The sequence below is a fragment of the Coptis chinensis genome, chromosome 4, assembly GCF_015680905.1.
Source record: "Coptis chinensis isolate HL-2020 chromosome 4, ASM1568090v1, whole genome shotgun sequence".
Classification (NCBI taxonomy): Eukaryota; Viridiplantae; Streptophyta; class Magnoliopsida; order Ranunculales; family Ranunculaceae; genus Coptis; species Coptis chinensis.
Genome location: NC_141459.1, coordinates 76528685 through 76543002, shown reverse-complemented (window position 1 = coordinate 76543002; position 14318 = coordinate 76528685). Strand labels below are relative to the sequence as shown.

General features: G+C 38.1%; 1 protein-coding gene across 1 annotated transcript; it reads right to left on the bottom strand.

Moving 5' to 3' along the window:
* Nucleotides 1-3248: 3248 nt before the first annotated feature.
* Nucleotides 3249-13826, bottom strand: LOC147504870 (uncharacterized). Its single transcript, XM_086605391.1, has 2 exons — nucleotides 13802-13826; nucleotides 3249-3649 (listed from the first exon to the last, which is right to left on the bottom strand). Exons 1-2 carry the CDS (start codon nucleotides 13824-13826, stop codon nucleotides 3249-3251), a joined length of 426 nt encoding a protein of 141 aa, XP_086461517.1.
* Nucleotides 13827-14318: the final 492 nt, after the last annotated feature.

The window sequence follows — 14318 nt, the reverse complement described above, 5'->3', positions numbered from 1 at the left end:
GCAACGATCTACCAACCCCCTTCTTTCTCACAAAGCTAGAACCAATTTTGGATCTATCTTTTCTTGCCTCTCTTTTCAATCCAGAATGAATAGTGAATCTCGGCCAAGAGAGAAGGGATTCTATTTATAGGCTACAACAGGGACCATGAGGATAAATTAGGGTTGGGCCTTCTGATGGGCTTGGGCTTCCCATGTTCGCCCAGAACACACGGCCCAAGTCCGTCAACAAATGGCATATTCCACTAAAGGCCATTGTTGCACTACCGCCCTAATCCCAAATTACGTGTCAGCGTTTATGGGCTTCATATTATATGCTCGTTAATCTCCCCGTGTTTAAGATATCGAATGTCCATTGATTAAGTCAAGTTACTGACAACAACATCAATCAACTTTTTATGTCCTTGAGTAGTACCACTCAACCTCATTGTCATGTCGGACCAAATCCACCTGCAGGGTTTACATGACAATCCTTATGAGCTCCTTAAGGGGACATCATCAGCCCGACTTCTTGCGGGACACAGATTCCTTCTATAATCAACAGCACACCTTACATACAATGTCATTACCCAATCCATCGAGTTTGTTGATTCACAAATGACTCTCACTCATTGATGATTTAAAGCAATGTACAATGCACGTAAGTGCCCGTTATTATATCCGGATTAAGAGGAAAAGCATCCATAATAACAGAGGCGTTTGTTATCTTATATAGTCAGTATAAAGATAAACAACCTCACTTGGTCTTATTCAATACACACAAAGTGTACTAGTATAATCTTATAGTCAAGATAGACTAATACTAGATTATACTACAACCGTACCAATGGTTTGTCCAAATCCATCTAGGTTGTGAACGATTACTTATACTTTATAAGATACTGATGATATGATCTTCTGTGTGTCCACACCATATCATCTACAACATAAAGTATTAGACACATGCATATAACTAATAACATATATAATATGCATAGCATTTTCCCATATGATTCTCATTCATAATATAAAGAATTAGAGTTAATACAAAAGTAATGTTTTTAGTATATAACCCTATCAATCTCCCACTTATACTCAAAGCATTGCTTTTTAGTATACTACTAACAAATCTCCCACTTATACTTAAAGCTATGCTGCCAAGCATCTGATTCCCATCCCCTCAACATGCCTGTCAAGGACTCAGCTAGGTTATCTTTTGATGCTATCTTGGTAACGGTAACATCTCCTAGGTGGTACTTGTGCTCAATGTGTTTACTTGCTTACAAGAAGTTCCGAAGCCAAACTGATTCTTTGGCTGCCTCAGTGGTTGCCACATATTTAGCTTCCATGGTGGAGTCAGACAAGCATTTCTGCTTGACACTCCTCCATACTATGGCTCCACCTTACAAGGTAAACACACAACCTGAGGTAGACTTACTCTTGTCCCTATCTAACTGAAAATCCGAATCTGTATACCCTAAGGGAACCAAACTATCTACTTGGTATACTAATATATAATCCTTAGTCCTTTTCAGGTACTTCAGTATATGTTTTACCACAGTCTAGTACCCTTGTCTTGGGTTCTTCTGATATCTACTAACCATGCCAACGGCAAAGCAGATGTCTAGCCTCGTGCATAGCATGGCATACATTAAGCTTCCTACAGCTGAAGCATAAGGAATCGCTTTCATGTCCTCTATCTCTTTTGGTGTCTTGGGACATATATCCTTTGATAGAGGAACTCCATGCCTGAAAGGCAAGAAACCTTTCTTGGTGTTTTTTATTTTCATGTTAGAACGAGTCAACACAATATCAATATAGGTAGCTTGAGATAAGCACAACATCCTTTTCTTGCGATCTCTTATAATTTTGATCCCAAGGATATGACTCGCTTCTCCCAAGTTCTTCTTCATATCAAATTGCTTTGATAACCATACCCTTATGTCTGACAACACTTTCACATTATTTCCAATGAGTAAGATGTCATCTACATAAAGCACAAGAAATACCACTACGTTTCCATCAATTTCTTGTACAAAACAAGATGCTCTTGACCTTTTTCAATGAATCCTTCTGGTTCTCCATATAGATGGTTTCCTCAAGACTTCCATTAAGGAAAGCTGTTTTGACATCCATTTTATAGACCAACTTGCATCCAATGGGTTTTACACCATTGGGTGGCTCTACAAGCTCCCAAATTTTATTAGAATTCATAGATTCCATCTCAGAATTCATTGCCTTTTGCCAAGATTATACATCTCTATCTTGGAGTGCTTCATTATAGGTCTAGGGATCAGGATCTTGATTATCAATGGTTATGTCTGAAGACATTCCCAAACCAATCCACCTATCAGGTTGTCTAACAACCCTCCCACTACGACGAAGCACCTCTTGTTCTTGTACGTCATTGGTAACACGTCGTGGTTCCTATTCTTGTACAATTGGTACTGAAGTAGTTTAATGTCTCTCCTCTCAATACTTCTAGAATAATACTACTTAGGGTAAAATTTAATGCACTGTGGGTGGAATAAGATTAATGATGTATAAATTGACTTCTAATGCACCAGAACAGATAAAAGGTTTATTTTTCTTAATGACGATCTTGTCATTTAAAAGAAACAGAATATCCATCCTTAATTAACATAGAAACTGAAAACAAGTTCTTTCTAAAATTAGGCACATAAAGACAATTCTTTAACACCATAGTCTTATTTCTACCAAAAGATAAACAAACATCTCCCATTGCAATGGCTACTACTCTGGTAGCATCCCCAAAGATAAGGCAATCTCTCCAACACTAAGTTTTCTGGTTTCCTGGAACCTCTGCAATGAAATGTAGACATGGTTAGTGGCTTCCGTATCTACACACCAGGTACTGGTAGATAACACCGCTAAACATGTTAAACGACTAGTGCATGAGACATACCTCCATTATTCTCTTTGTTGAGAAGAGGACAGTCTGGCTTCCAGTGTCCTCACTACTTGCACTTGTAGCACTTGCCCTTAGGCTTTTTCACAGCTCCTTGAGGTCCCATGCCCTTCTTTGCCATGTTCCTATGCTTCTGAACATTATTCTTCTTCTTACCGCCATTAGGCGTAGAAGTAGAAACCTTCTTAGTAGCATAAACCTGAACATAACTATGCTTAAAGAGACTCTCAGCTGACTGAAGTTCTATCATAAGCTCTGCCAAAGAATACAACCTTTTGTTCATGTTGTAGTTAAGGCAGAGCGGTTCAAACCTCTCAGGTAGCGTCATAAGAATGATATCGACCTACGTTTCTGCATCGATATCAGCTCCAAGGATCTCCAAGTCATTCAGATAAGCCATCATCCTGAGTATATGATCCCTTACAGGAGTCCCTTCAGTCATAGTTGTGGTCATCAAGTTTTTCATGGAAGTTTGCCTAGCAGCCCTATTCTGGTGTCCGAAGAGTTCCGTGAGATTGGCCATCATATCATAAGACGTGGTCATGGCCTGATGCTGATATTGCAGCACACCTGACATAGATGCCAGAATGTAACACCACAACATCTTATCTGCCTTGATCCACTTCTTATATGTTCCTTTCTCCTCTTCTCCAGCAATATCGTCAGGCTTAGGTGGGCATTCCTCATTGAGTACATATTTGTACTCTTCAGCAGTCAACACGATATCCAAGTTGCGTTTCCAGTCTATGTAATTAGGGCCAAGAAGTTTGTTTTTCTGAAGAATAGTTGCTAGTGGGTTGAAAGTAACCATTTTGAAAACCTGAGAATCACATAAAATAACTATTATGTAGGACAAAAACTTCTTGAGTTAATAACAAAAATTAATTAATTAATCAACCCATCACTTGCACCCTCCACACCGAGAAGTAGTAAGCCACGATAGTGTGGAAGTTTACCATTCTACATTCGTGGAAATACTTTTGGAGTTAACTTAAAAAATTAATTAATTAACCCGTCAGCACCCTACACACCGAGAAGTAGTAAGCCACGATAGTGTGGACGTTTACCATATCTACATTCGTGTAGAGAGGTTTTTCCTATTAGTTCTACTTCTCGTCAACTTAACAGCACACCACTCGTTAGAGTGGACACATGCCATCTAGACAAGTAAAACTAAAATGCTGACCTTCTTTGGTCCTTCAAATAATAACAATGACTCCGATGGGGAGGATACCATTACTTGCATCTAAGTGTATACCATTACTCAACTTCTTAGTCCATTATTTGTAATGAATCCCTTCAGATGGAGAAGTGAATCCATACATTAATAACTTCATATAGTTATCCTTTAGAAGTTTGTTCTGGTGATCCACAATTTAGACTCATCCGATATAGAGGAAGGCACTAAAACAGACGCGCAAGTATAATTACATCACCAACAAACCAGTAATGGAGACCATGGGATTTATATGAAACTAAATTCCCGCTCCCACTTAGTTATTTAGATCTAAGAATCTTTCTGTTTACTGCTCAGGTTTATGTTCATGTTATCTATTATTCATGTGGGCTTAGTTTTTAACAAACATCCACAAATAAAAACATGCATATAGAATAAGCAAATATGAACAATAAAATGGAAAATAAATTCCCAACTGTTATGGCCCATATTCATTGCCCCATCCTGTTCGCCGAACTCTTTTAGTTTCATTCACTGGAAACCTCATGAAATCACTTCATAGACCCCCAAACAGCAAACGAAAATCATCTCATTATAGAGAAAAAAAATTCTCTTTCTGCCATGAAGGGTGCAACCCGCGCTCCGTTTGTGCTTGTATAAGGCTCGTGGCCCGCTCATGCTCAAGCCGTATCAGCGCTATCGCGCTCCTTTTTTTTTGCCTGTATAAGGAGTGTGGCACGCTCACTTTCAATTTCTCTCTTTCTGGCATTAAGGGCGCGACCCGCGCTCCCCTTATGCCTGTATAAGGCGCGTGGCGTGCTCACTTCCAGCGCTTCAGTGCGACTCGCGCTCCACCCGCGCTCCACGAGGAAAAACTCAGATCCAGATCTCGACAAATCCAAATCTTGATCTTTTGATCTTTACATAAGATTACATCATGGATAAAAACAATAACACAATACATACCGTGATTTAAATTACATCCACCAATAATCAAAAACTGTAAAACCAATCAATTTTTCATAAAAACAAAAATCGATCATTTTCTTTCCAGAAATCATTCTGACCATAACAGTTGGTCTAGATGCCTGCAAAACCAAGTTAGAACAGTTCTACATCTACCAACAAATCTACATGCTCCGATACCATTAATAATCCACCCATTAATAATCAACGTGACATAGTTCCTATCACACAACCTATAGCTAACACTCCTCCACAACCGGATCGTTTTGATGCCTTTATGCAAACCCAACAACATATTTTACAAGCTATCCAACTTTCACTACAGCAGTTAGCACAAGAGAAAGTACAACCAAAAGGTGTGTTTCTAGGTCAAACAATACCTAATCCTAAAACAACAAGCACAACCTTTGAGGTAAACGGTAGTACTAGTACTGAAAATGCAAATGTAGGTGAACTAAATGTCATCACCACTCTCCGTTCTTGCAAAGTGGTTGATAACACCGTAACTATGCCTATAGTTACCCCACCAGTAGTCCCTACACAGGATATCAAACTAGATACTGAAATGATAACTAAAGATCCTACCCCTGTAGAGGTACCTGTTAAACCACAACCTAAAAAACATAAAGCCAAGGTTAAACATCATATTGATCCATATGCTAAATATAGAGAGAAACTACCATTTCGTCAGAGATTAGCTATGCTAAACAAGGATACAAATTTTGACAAGATTAGGGAAGTTTTTAAAAATCTAATGATAAACTTACCTTTTCTTGAAGCAATTAAAAAGTTACCTCACCATGCTAAGTTTCTCAAAGAGTTGTGCACTACTAGGCGTAAGATAAAGATTCCTAAAGACGCCTTTTTAACTGAACAATTTCCAACTTTAACGGAATACAATAGAATAGTTAAATACAATGACCCTGGTCGTCCTACTGTACAATGCACCTTAGGGAATACTCACACGGCCATTGCTTTATTAGACCTGGGGGTGAGTGTTAACTTACTCCTTTATTATTTATATAAACAAATAGGTCTACAGGAAATGCAACCTATAAAAATGACGTTGCAATTAGCTGATAGGTCTATCAAGTATCCTAAGGGTGTAGTGGAAAATGTGCTTGTTAAGGTTCATAATTTCTACTATCCTGCTGATTTCGTTATCCTTGATACAGAAGTCGCCAACGACTCTGTTCCGATCATTTTAGGGCGTCCCTTTTTGGCTACTGCCAATGCGCTTATAAACTGCCGCGATGGTTCAATGTCCTTGTCCTTTGGCAATCTTTCTGTGGAGGTATATGTTTTTAAAATGACGAAATAGTTTCCAGGAGTACTGTCAATGTGATAAGTATTGTCATGCTGTCTGATTCATCACAATATTGGATTGTAGATTCAGCAATGACAGACCACATAAGCCGGGATAGGTCCCTGTTTGAAGATTTCCGGAAACTTCCACAAAAAACTCGGAGAGTCCACATGGGAAACCAAAGTGTAGCTGATGTTTTGAGCACAGGCACTTGTAGGTTGGATTTTGCGAGTGGGAGATCCATCCTTATTGAAGAAGTACTCTTTGTACCCTCAATTAGGAGAAATCTTTTATCAGTTTTGAAATTACTTCAAGAATCCTATGTGTTTAATTTTTCCCAGAACTCTCTTGAGATATCTTTAAATAACAGTTTGATAGGTCATGCTTGTTTAATGAATTCTTTTATGACATTACACTTAGCACAAACTGAAGTTTTTATGTCTAAAATGGTTGGTTACCAATTGTGGCATGCTAGACTAGGACATATTGGACCGCGATGGGATAGATCGCTTAGCAAGGGGAGGGTTGTTAGGTAACTTAACCTCTCTCTTAAAATGGAAACTGTGAAAGTTGTCTTCTTTGGAAAAGCCACCAAGAAACCTTTTGGGAAAGCCCAAAAGGGCAACTTATCCTTTACAACTTATTCACTCGACATCCGTGGACCAATGAATGTAACAACAAGGCATGGGGCTTTGTATTTCATTACCTTCACAGATGACTATACACGCGCATGGGACCGTGTACTTGATGTCTCACAAATCGACGCCTTGGACTGTTTTAAAAGTACAAGAACCTTGTTGAGAATCAACTTGATAGGACAATAAATGCCTTAAGAACTGACCGCGGACGTGAGTATCTTTCTGATGAGTTTAAGGAACTCTGTGAAAATAAGGGTATAGCTAGACAGCTAACTATTCCTTATACCATACCCTTCAGCAGAATGGTGTCTCTGAGAGAAGGAATAGAACCCTGCTGGAAATGGTTATATCTATGATGGCTCAGGCTAACTTGCCCATCTCATTTTGGGGTGATGCATTGTTAATGGCTGCGCACATACTTAACCTAGTTCCTTCAAAATCTGTTGACAAAACACCCTATGAACTATGGACTGGTAGACAACCCGTTTTGAACTACCTTAGACCATGGGGGTGTGCAGCCTTTGTCACTTCTCAAAATCGAGAATTTGGGAAGTTGAGTGCTCCTGGAAAGAAGTGTCTTTATAAGATACAGTGAGAGTCTTCCTAGGGGAGGATACTCAAGGGCATGTCACAGAAATAGAAGCACGTAACGTCAGATTCTTAGAGGATCAATACCCAATGAGGGGTGAGGTTGATAAGGATCTACAACTTTACGAAGTTGATAACCTTATAACTGCTGTTGAACAAGGCTAAGATGAAACTTTCATCAACCTTGATTCCAGTTTCAATGGCATTGGTCAACTGATTGATCAATCTCAACCTCGTAAGAGTGTTAGAGGCCATATCCCCAAACGTCGGTTTGAGATTGAAGGGGAGATAAATATGACCAATGCACTTACAGAAATATCTGATGAACCTAAAACGTTCAAGGAGACTATTTCTGGGTCCAATACAAGTAAGTGGATGGAAGCTATGAAGGAAGAATTGGAGTCGATGAAGAAAAACAAAGTATGGGACTTAGTTGATCTACCTCCAAACAGGAGATCTATTGGGAACAGGTGGGTTCTCAAGATCAAGAAAAATGCAGAAGGGAACATAGACAAATTAAAAGTCAGGCTTGTTGCAAAAGGTTACAACCAAAAAGAAGGAATAGACTATGAGGACACCTTCTCACCAGTAGTGAGATTTGCCTCCATACGTCTCCTCTTGTCAATGGTTGCCCACTTAGATTTAGAGCTTTACCAGATGGATGTCAAAACTGCTTTTCTCAATGGAGAATTGCAAGAGGAAATCTATATGGATCAACCCACTGGTTTTTCAATCAAGGGTCAGGAACACAAAAGTGTGTAAACTGAACAAATCCATATATATATGGTTTAAAACAGGCCTCTAGACAGTGGAATCTGAGATTCCATGAAGCTATGCTTCAAGACAAATTCGAAATGGTAAATGAGGACCATTGCGTATATGTCAAGATATCTAAAAATGGTTTTGTGATTCTATCTTTATATGTGGATGACATTTTGTTAGCAGGTAACAATAATGCATTGATAAATTCCACTAAGGAGTGGTTGTCATTAAACTTCGAAATAAAGGACATGGGTGAAGCTAGTTATGTCTTAGGAGTTAAAATAACTCAGGATCGGCCCAAACGCTTGTTATCTTTGTCTCAGGAGACATATATCAAGAAGATTTTGGAAAGATTCAACATGACTGATTGCAAGCAAGTGGATCTCCCAATAAGTCTAGGAGAGTCTTTGAGTTCTAAAATGTCTCCCAAGAATCGCTTGAAACTTCGGGCTATCAAAATACCATACTCAAGCCGCTCGGAAGCCTTATGTATGCAATGTTGGTACAAGGCCGACATATGCTATGCAGTTGGGTTAGTACCAAGGTTCCAAACAAATCCGGGTCGCATTAATCGGAAGGTCAGTCAAGAAGATAATGAGGTATCTTAAAGGCACCGTGGACTACTCACTTGTCTACCAAGGGGAAAGATCTTAAACCGATTGGGTAATTCCGATGCCGACCGGGCCGAGACCTTGATGAGAGGAAGTCAACTTCGGGATATACCTACATAATAAATGGAGGTGCTATATCCCGAGCAAAGAAGAAGCAAACTTCCATAGCACTTTCAACTATGGAAGTTGAGTATATTGCATGATGTTCTGCCACACAGGAGGCTGTGTGGCTCAGACGATTCATCAAACACTTGTCAGTGTTCTCAAGAGCTGCTGAAGCAATTCACATCCGATCGACAAAGATGGCTGCTCTTTGCATATGCTAAAGATCCAAAGTACCATGGAAGAACCAAGCATATAGAGTTAAAGTACCACTACGTACGACAAATGATACTGAAGAAGAAAGTGGTTCTACAACATATATCCACTGATCAGATAGTTGCGGATCCACTGACCAAACCTATTCCAAAGGAACTCTTCCTTGCACATGTAAAAATGCTTGGGTTAAAGAGGATGTGATTATGCTAAGAACACTTTGATGGTTTAATGAATAAACGTGCATTTTTTTTCAGATCGATTGCATTCTCATTATACTATTTATCATCTCATATGTATGTCAGTAGGGTTGACTGGTTCACTCACATGAACAGTCACTTCCATTTTAAAATGGGGAGTTTAGCTTGACAAGTCACTAAACCTTATGGGAAGGGTGGACCTAGTGCCGAGTCATGCCCCTTCTTATAATTAGATAAGAAGAAACAGGCTTCATAGAGAAGATTCTGTCTAAACCTACAAACAGTTGTTGCCAATTGGGAGCAAAGTATCCTTGGAATTGTTATTAGGGATGACAACACTTGCATGGTATGAGTGGACATACATATATCTATTGTTGAGTAAACAAATTAGATACTCTTTCCATAACATGTTTTCACACAACATGTGTATAGTTGACCACCTGAGAGCAAGAAAATAAATATCCCTAAAAATTCTTGCTATGTGAGCTCTATTGATATGTTTTTTGTTTAAGACATATCGAATGGTACTCTCCTTGAACTTTTGACCTTGTCAAGAAAATAAGAGGACTACTCGTAACTTTGGTTTGCTCCCCACAAGCTCTTACTAAAAGGCTAACTGGATGCATACTGGGAAGTTGGTAGAACTCTGACGACAATGACTTGCGTGCAAAGGGTAAAAGAACTGAAGGTTTATCACACAATCACCGGATTCTACCCGCCGTGACAATTGATGATAATTGTGAATCATGTGATACGTTTTTTTATTTTATGGTGTGGACTCATAGGGATGAGTGTTATTTGTCAAAGTGATGAAACAAACAGATCTTGGGGTATACACACACTCTCTGGATATTAGGTTTTCGGATTCATCTTCTTTAAGATCACTTTCATGGTAGATCACTGTGTCGTGCTTTTCATTGCGACTTGCTACTTCACAGATATCATGATATGTGTGCTAGGGTCACACGAACCATTTGCCGTGTGAGACACACAAATGGCTGAGCATTCTACTTAAATACTTCTCTTAGAAACCTTCTTCGCCGTTGTGGGTGAGTGGGAGATGTTGGAAATAAGGCTGGATAAACGCCCACCAAGATAAGGTTAAACCACCAAGATAAGGATAACCACTAGGTATTAGGATGAGTGTAGGACTCTATCCTTATCTGGTATTAGGATGAGTGTAGGACTCTATCCTATCTGATATTAGATGAGTATAGGACTCTATCCTATCCAATATTGAGGAGGTGGGAGAGCTCTATAAATAGACCCCCTACCCCTCACATATTGATCATCCCAAAAACAATAAAGAAAAGCTCTCTCTCTTTTAATGGTGGACTCCAACATTTTCTAAAGAAGAAGCTAGTAATTTGTGGAGATTCCATAAGTGGTAACCTCCCTAGCCATTGTTGGTTCTTGGTTCATGAACAAAGGTTGTTTCCCGTTCGTGGTTGGAACTTGACTCCAACTAAGTTGAGAAGAAGAAGATCTTGAGTGTGCCAAGAACATCATCTTCTCCAGTAGATCAAAGCTTGGAACTTCAAATTGAAAGTTGTGACCAAGGTACGATCTTCTGTTTCTGCTGCGCTATTTTATGCATGTGATATAGTGTAATTATATATATCATAGGAATCATGCATGAGATATCGGTAAAACCCTACAACTTAACTACGTACTTGAGCTACGAGTTCCAAGTACAGAATCACCTGAAGTACTTGAGATAGACTAATAGAGACACTCGACCATGCAGATAAAGAGAAGACTGAAGCACTGATGCTTGTACACTCGACTACTTGAGCTAGGATGGAATTTAAGATTCTTGTATTTTATAGACAAGGTAAATTATGTTGTGCATAGCAGGCTTCCATGGCAGTTCTGGTAAATTTGTTATAAATTTTTGCAGTTGCGAGCTTAGACTTTGTGTGTGCGTAGCTTCAATAGATTTCAATGGACAGGCTAAAAGTTCAAAACACCCGGCCATGACAACAAAAATAGTTTTCTGAAAAATCAGGCTTTGCGAAGTCTATGCCTATGAAGTGTTAGCAGTAACCTAAGCTATATCAAAAGGTCGAGTGCAGATCTACCATGCAAGCTCAAGCCATCTATTTATTTCAACAGGAACAGGCCAGCCGGACCCAAAATTCATATGGGGGATAGGCCTATCAATTGTCGCCCATTAATGCTTCAGGTTCGAGTTCCATTGGTTTTCGCAGCAGAAATTCAGTTGGGTTTCAGATGGTTTTACGGTTTTACCAGATAGCGACAATTGTGATTTGTGACTGACAAGTTAAAAGCTACAGAAGTTAGACAGTGGTACACTGAAATTAATAATAGATTCACCAATCACTGAAACACATAACTGGATTATGATGTAAAAACACGCAAAGACTCGTGGTAGATGAACTCAATTAATAATAGATTCACCAATCACTGAAACACATAACTGTATCATGATGTAAAAACACCCAAAGACTTTTACATCTCGTACAAAATATCAGGATATAGATATTTATCGATACTCAATTTCTCGATATGTATTGTGGATATATCTCCTCTCTTTGACATTGTTTCACATGCAAATATTGTTGATATATTCAAAATATAAATAAATATCATGGATATTGTAGATATTTCTTGATATATTATGATACATTATTTATATTTATTTAAAATATAATGGTAAATATTAAATAAAATTATTACATACACAAAATATCTCAAAATATCACAAAATATCTCTAAATATCGCAAATATCACCGATATTTACAGTCGTATATATCTCTAAATATATCATGATATTTATATATATTTATCTGAAATCTAAATAGATATCGACAAATATCATGATATATCACGATATATTTTTACATGGTATAGCTTACCCAACCAAAGAATATAGATAAACTAACACTACGCATACCAAAATGCTGCAATCCTAGACATGAAACATGTGATGGGTGTCTCTGATGTGTCCAAATTTGATGGGTGCATTATGCATGGCGACATGATGGAATTCGGCAAACTCCAAGGTAAAAAAGCAAAGCTCTTCATAGATTTAAGGGTTAGTTAGACTTCCCCATTACTAGTTGCAATTAGTGTTACCTCTCTATTTTCAAAAATATTAGTGATACACCCCTCTTCACATTTTAAGATCCAACGGTCATGTTTCTTCATTTGAAAAAAAAAAAATCATCTCGATCGTAGCCGTTGGATCTTGCAACTGAGAGGGTATCAATAATATTTTTGAAAATAGAGAAGTAACACTATTTGCAACTAGTAATGGGAGGTAAGTCTAACTAACCCTTGATAGGGCATAGCTAAAAACAAGAGCAACAACTAGATGGTAAACTACAATAATCAAGAACTCAACAGAAATTTCAAAAATGGGTTAGCAACGTTAGTTTAAATGTGATACGTGTGATGGTTTTGTGATGTCCAAGAACACCTCTTGAATGTTCTAAGATCACACAATCTTAATGAACATAATGAATGAACAGCATAAAGGGAGAAGATGAATTGAATCTATGTTTTATTGATTTGCGATAACAGTTTACAATCTCTCTCTCTCTCTCTCTCTCTCTCTCTCTCCTCTTTGTAATGGTTTTTTCTAATTATCAACTAATGAATCTTCTCTTGCTCTTCTAGTCTTTATATAGTATCTTGATTTAGCTTTGACCCATCCAATCTCTGGCACGTGTCCTTTGTCTTCTTCCTCCTCTTTCCCGCTCAATACCTGCAAATGTTTGAACATAACCACGAAATATACCAAAGCATTGACCCTTATGTCAATGTTTCAAGTTTTGAAATATCAATTATAATATCTATAGGCACGATATTTGCCCACTATATCGCCCCTTCTCAAAAATTTGAAATTTCACTCAAACATTTCAACTTTTCGAGAAACAGTTATATCAACTTGGGCCCAAATATCAACCCGGTCCATATTATCAGACAAAAATTTAAAACCAACCGGTTAGCTTTCCCACAACTTCAAGCTTCTCTCATACGCTACATCTTCTCTAGAAAGCGATTTTCTTTGCTGCATTCTTGCCTTCAAATTCTTAAAAAGAAATCCAACTCTTACAAGTACGTTTGTAACCTCCTGCATTTTGTTAGTTTTGTTATACCATATCTTGCTATAACTCACACCAGTATAAATCACACCCTTATAATTATCACTAAGGTTTTTTAGAGATTGTTAAAATTTGAATGTCGTAAGCTTGGGTATGTTCATATTTACACTACTGTAAACAATACTATAGCATGTTTGATACTGTTTAAAAGTTTATATCTTGACTCTTTTAAGATTTTTGACTTAGATATTCTTCATCATACTGTTTTGCCTATCAGATATATCCATTGTTTATATCAGTATATCGAACTTTCCGATATAACACTATTTATATTGCGATTTTCGATAACCTGATAACTGTATTACTGATAATATGATATATATATTAAATTGACTGTACTAAAAATACCTTTGTCCTCGCATCTTTGTTTATAGTCCTCCCAATGGCCAGTGAAGATACCCTCTCTGATGATATCATTAGTAGTGAAGGAACCCCTTCTGACGATAGACTTCGTAGTCCTAATCTCGCCTCTACTTCTTCGAGGCGCTATCGACCCCAAACTTCTTGGGATTTGTCTTATGTTGTAGAAGGGATCTCTTGTCATCCTTTTGAAACCACTGCCTCAGAATTTGAGTGCGGAACTCTTGAAGATACAAGTCAATGGAAGCATGGACTTAGCCTTTTCTTCATCAAAATACCCAATCTAATGTTAGTTCAGACTGCTTATCAAATTCCCACTTCCCTTTATCTGCAACACTGTTGGTACTCGGACTTTTACC

Excerpts from the sequence above, each read along its gene's own strand:
- LOC147504870 (XM_086605391.1), bottom strand. The coding sequence starts at position 13,826 with ATGGATATATCTGATAGGCAAAACA. Across the intron at positions 3,650-13,801 it reads TATATCTGATAGGCAAAACA|ACTGGAAACGCAACTTGGAT; the intron begins GTATGATGAAGA and ends CTAATTACATAG.